General features: G+C 59.5%; 1 protein-coding gene across 1 annotated transcript in view; it reads left to right on the top strand.

Moving 5' to 3' along the window:
- The window catches only part of UMODL1 (uromodulin like 1), a 62,071-nt gene extending 58,359 nt beyond the window's left edge, over nt 1-3,712 (top strand). Inside the window, exon 20 of the mRNA XM_049628532.1 lies at nt 3,478-3,712. Coding sequence (XP_049484489.1) covers nt 3,478-3,659 — 182 coding nt within the window. The 3' untranslated portion in view covers nt 3,660-3,712. The remainder of the gene's footprint in view (nt 1-3,477) is intronic.
- The last annotated feature ends 1,803 nt before the right edge of the window (nt 3,713-5,515 follow it).

Here is a 5,515-nt window from a genome sequence, read left to right as displayed (position 1 = left end):
CCATCCTTCCATCCATCCATCCATCCATCTGCTTACCATCCATCCACCCATCATCCATCCATCCATCCATCCACCCACTTATTCATTATTCCATCTATGTGGCAGGCATATATCCCTACTATGTGTCCAGCACTCTCCTTTTTTTCTGCAGCATGGGCATACTACATTGTGCCTCATTTCCCTCATCTATAAAATGAGAACAGTACTAATTTCTACTTCATATAGTGCCTTGTCCATAGAAATTACTGGATAAGTGCTAGTTGTTATCATTTGTAGCCAGTAGAGCACCAACTGACAACCATTGCACAGAACACCAAATATAATGAGGGTATAAATTGTCAGGCTCAAAAACAAGGATCATTCCTTTGGTGCATCGTTCTTTCTCATTGTCTTATTAGCTCTTGTGTGCTCCATAATTGTGCCATATAAATGTACAGAAAAGTCATTTAGAAACATGGAATCTCCCAGTTGGTGGAAACTTTGCATTTTAATTGTGTATATGAACAGAAATACTGTTGGGGACTGCAGGGGTGGGATAGACTGGCAGACAAATCTCTTTGGGATTGCCCCCCTCCCACCCTGTGCCCACACTCTGTCCCCTGACTGTGCACCCACGCTCTGCCCCCCGCCACCCCCGTGTTAGTTTTCTGGGGCTGGGGCCACAGGACACTAAGTGCCACAGACTGAGCACCTCATGGTTCTGGAGACCAGAAGTTCAAGATCAAGGTGTCAACAGGTCTGGGTCCCGCTAGGGCAGTGAGGGAGAATCTATCTCTGGCTCTCCCAGCTTCTGGCATTTGCTGCTGTGGCTCTCCTTGGCTGGCAGGATCTTGTTACCAGAGCTCTGCCTCTGTCCTCACGTGGGGTTCCCCTGGTGCCTCTGTGTCCTCACATGGCCGTCCTACAAGGACATGGGTCCTATTGGGTCAGAGCCTCTCCTGCTTCAGCACCGGTTAGGAGTCCCTCACTGATTACATTTGCAAGGACCATCACGTTCTGTGGTAGTGGGGGTCAGGACCTCAGTATATCTTTCTGGAGGATGCACGTAGCACTGCGCATTGGTGAGACTGAGGAGGAATCCGTGGGCATCGTTCCGGAATGTGTGCTGCCAAGACATCTTATGTTAGCATCGCAATATTCTAATTTCCTTCAGGGAACTCTTCCGTGGCCATTTGCTTCGCGAGATCACTCATTAGTCCTCCCTCGCTAGAGATGCTTTGTACAAAGAGGGAGAGAAAGTTGACGTGATGTCTGTCGGATGCACAAGTGTCCCGGAAGGAAGGGTCCAGAATCATCATTGAGGCTGCCCGGAAGTGAGGAGCTGGGGGTTCCCTACATGTACTTAGAGGCTCTCCATCACTTTCCCACAGCAGGGGCTGTGTCCCCGTCACCGAAGCGTTGATCACTCAGTGTCTTTGCAAAATGACTGTTTGTGTGGGTTACCCCAAGTGACCGTGGCAACCGTCCTGCCCGCGGTGCAGGTTTCTCAAGCCATCCTGGTGAAGGGCCAGTGCTTTATTAAGAGATTGACAGGTGGTCCGACTGTGGGCCCCGCATGCAACTCCCGCCACGTGACCGGTCTCTCCTGGGCAGGTAGACACCCCCTCCCATGGGGAGGGTCATGTCTTGCTCTCCATTTTGTGTAGACTGGTAACCACTGCAGGGCCCCAGCAACCGGTGGACCGTGCTGGCCTGTGGACCCCATCTAGAGCAGCTCTGGGCCGGTGGGTCAGGTGGGAGCGTTCGGCTGCAGGTGACGGAAACCCGGGGAAACAGGCAGCGAGCAAACAGGTTCATTTGTCTCCGGAGGCTGCATCCGGGCTCCGCCCTGGGCTCCACTGTGAGCGGGGTCTACCTCTCTCCCGCTGCAACATCCTCAGTGTGGTCCCCCTGCTCGGGCTAGCACCGCGGCCCCTCACGGAGGACGGGAGGAGGCCAGGTGCCCCTTATAGCACCCGCAGAGGCCGGGTCTAGGGGCCAGCCCTGCAGCTGTCGGGGAACTGGCCGTCCGGTGTCTGGGCGCCTTGGGAGGTTACGCGGCTCCAGCACGTGCCCCCAGGATCCTCGTCCAGCGCGCCCCTCCCTCTGGAGGATATGACTGCCTCTGTCCCAGGCAGCCAGGAGGGGTCCCCAATGCCACTGTCGGACCACTTTGCATACCTGTGCTATGCCCTGGAGACCCAGAGTGACATCTACCTCAGCAACCGCTCAGGAGACAGGCTCTTGGGTGACCCTTGTCACCCAGGTGGACACCCCCAATGCAGGGGGACTGGACGGAGGTGAACGTGGTGCAGGGGTGGCTTTGGCTCCTGCTGCGGGTGCCCTGTCATGGGTCCCACTCACTCTCGCTGTGCTCCACGCACCCCGACTTCCTCACGGGGGTGAGCAGTTCTCTCCCCTGGGGGTGGGGACGGCTGGTGGCCCCGCACTGATTAGGAGTCCCTCCCCGTCCCCTTCCTTCAGAGCCGGGCACCAGTCTGCTTTCTGCCTCTGGTTTTGCCCCTCCTGGATAGTTCTATAGACAGGGTCATACTGTGTGCCGTCCCTTGTGACTCTCCCCTTTCGCTAGGCATGATGTTTTGAGGTTCCTTCATGTTGAAGCACCCGTTGGGACTTTGCTCCTTTCTATGGCCAGACAATATTCCATTGTGTGGATGGACCACATTTGTTTATCCATTCATCCTTTTTTTTTTAATGTTTATTTATTTTTGAGAGAGAGAGAGACAGAGTGTGAGTGGGGGAGGGGCAGAGAGAGAGGGAGACACAGAATCGGAAGCAGGCTCCAGGCTCCGAGCTGTCAGCCCAGAGCCCTACGCGGGGCTCGAACCCACGGACCGCGAGATCATGACCTGAGCCGAAGTCCCACGCTTAACCGGCTGAGCCGCCCAGGCGCCCCTATCCACTCATCCTTTGATGAACGCTTGGCTTGTTTCCGCCCTTGGGTTGTTGTGAATAATGCTGCTATGAACATGGGTGCCTGAGTATTCGAGTCCCCATTTCCAACTTTTTTGGGTCCGTGCTTTCCTGTGTTTTTACTGGCCCTCGGGGTCCAGGGAAGGCCCGCGCCCCTCTCCAGCGCCCGGCCAGGTCTCCACGCGCAGCCGAGCTCTCAGCCTCCCCGCACCGTGGGCCCTGTCGCTCCCCGGGGGGCTAGGAGTGATCCAGAACGCCGGGCGGGCTGAGCTGTCCTGGCTGACGCCCGCTCTCTCAGGCTTGGGACACCTGCTTTGTCCCCTTCGGAAACCCACACGTACACGGGCCCGTGCGGAGCCTCACAGCACGGTGCTCCGGGTCAGTCAGATCCAGATAACAAGGTCACCGAGCGGCGGACTCCGTGGCGAGCTCGCTCCATCGCCAATCCGTCCTAAGCCCTCCGGTCCACCCTGACCGTGAGGTCGCAGGGCTGGGGCCACAGGTGATGCACGTCCCTCCCGGTCTGGGCGGACCTTACAGCTGTATCCGTCTCGTTCCCTGCAGGTGAGCGTCCAGGCGCGGAGCCGGGCCTGGGAGCCGGTTACCTGGTCCTCATCGTGGTGGCCATCTTCGCCGTGGTGACCGGGGCGGCTGCCCTTGTCCTCGTGCACTACCAGAGAATGACAGGCAAATACAGCTTCAGAGCCGGGCCGGACGACTTCGGCTACCAGGTGTTCTCTGGGTAGGCGGTCCTGGCGGGCCCACAGGTGGGTGAACAGCCACGCGCCTCCGATGCGCGCGTCCTACCCTCGCCACTGGCGGAGACGACACGGCGTGTGCTGGGGGCTTTGGAGAACGGCAGGTGGCCGGTGGCACGTTCCGTGCCCCTTAGCGGAAAGCCCCTGAAGCTGCAGGAGGGGAAGCGGGCCATCGGTTGTCCAGGTCAGGTTCTGTCCATTTGCACAAGGGCAGGCCTCGCGGAGCCCCCGGGGGGTGCGGCGAGACGAGAGCCGGCCCCGGTGCCCCTCCGAGGCCAGCCCTGTGCCCCCCGCTCCCGGGCGGCCCCAGGTGAGGCCCCGAGCCCCTGGTGCCTTGGTTTCTTCGTTTTTCCTCCTCTGTAGCAGGGCCTGGTGACGGCGGTACCACGTGCACAGAGGGCAGGAAGCTGGTGAGGACAGGCAGACCCCTGGCGGCCTCTGGCACCTTGAGTGCTGAGTGAATCCGCGACTCCTCTCTGTCCCGTGTCCCCACAGCCTTGCCCTCGCCACGAACTGTGCCTCGTGTCCCGGATGATGTGATGGGCACACGCCTCTGCCTTGCCGTGTCCTCTCCGTGATTTTAAGTACCTGCACCCCTGAGCGTGAAGTGGCTCTTTTGAGCCATGACGGTCACGGGTGCCTGGACCTCCTTCTGGGCCCGAATACAGCTCATCACAGACGGGTGACGCTCGTTCCGGTGGAGCGCCGTTTTCTTAGCGCACGCCTGTAGCGGGGAGCGCCCAGGCCTGTGATGTCTGTAAAGGCTTTGAGATTTAGAGAGAAAAAATCACAGGCCACGTTTGGCAGCTGTCGTTTGCTGCCTCCAAACACGGTCGGACTCCTTGTGGTTACAGACGGGACGGTGGCCTGAGATCGGCTCTGGGCCCTGGGGCTGCCCCAAGGCGTCCTGGGTACCACCCTTCACCGGCACCCCTTAGCCACACCCCCTACCTGTACTCCTCCCCTGCTCCCCTCCCCTGCTCCCCTCCCCTGCATCCTTCCCCTGCACCCCTCCCCTACACCCCTCCCCTGCACCCCTCCCCTACACCCCTCCCCTGCACCCCTCCCCTGCACCCTTCCCCTACGCCCCTCCCCTGCGCCCAGTCCCCTGCGTGTCTCTGGCCCCTCTGGCCTGCCAGGGAGCTCCCTCCCCTGACAGGAGTTAAGGACTCGGGAGGTGGCCCCGAACCAGGATTTCAGGTTGTCACTTCACCTCTCCCAGCAGGGGACATTCACTCCTGTCTCGCTCTCTCCCTCACAAACCCCATCACGTGAGAAGAGCCCACTCCGTAGGAATTTCCAGTGGGAAAATGGCAGATTCCCCGGTGGGACTGACTTGCCCAGGGCCACACCGAGTCCCCCGGTGCTGGGGGACGTCCCACAGGGAATCTCAGCTCCCCCTGACCCCCGGCCTCGGTCCTGCCTCGGCACTGGCCTCCCTGCCGGGCACAGTGTGTGATGCCTGGCTTGGGACGGCCGCACCAACACGTCCTCATCGTCCCCCCGCTGGCTGGCCAGGGGATGCTTTTCTGCCCTTTCAGTGCTCAGGGCCCTGATCCTCCCGACAGCAGACAGCTTCCCCCCAGACTCAGTGGGGTTTTCTGTCCGCTCACTCCCCAGACTTGGGCTGCGTTCTCCCCACGCCCTTAGCAACCCCATAGCTCATCAGGGTCTCTTTCTCTCCCCTCTCAAGCAGGCTCTTGGGGAAGGACCCTGTTTCTTACCGATATTAGCAAATAGCCAGGAGTGCTGAGCATGTGGGTGCGTGAGAACCCTTCCTAAACGTTGTAAACAAGTTAACTCCCTCAGGTTCCCGACAACCGCGTGAGGCTGTGTTATTACCA

Source organism: Panthera uncia, chromosome C2 (genome assembly GCF_023721935.1).
Source record: "Panthera uncia isolate 11264 chromosome C2, Puncia_PCG_1.0, whole genome shotgun sequence".
NCBI classification, from domain to species: Eukaryota; Metazoa; Chordata; class Mammalia; order Carnivora; family Felidae; genus Panthera; species Panthera uncia.
This window is presented reverse-complemented; position numbering and strand designations above follow the sequence as displayed.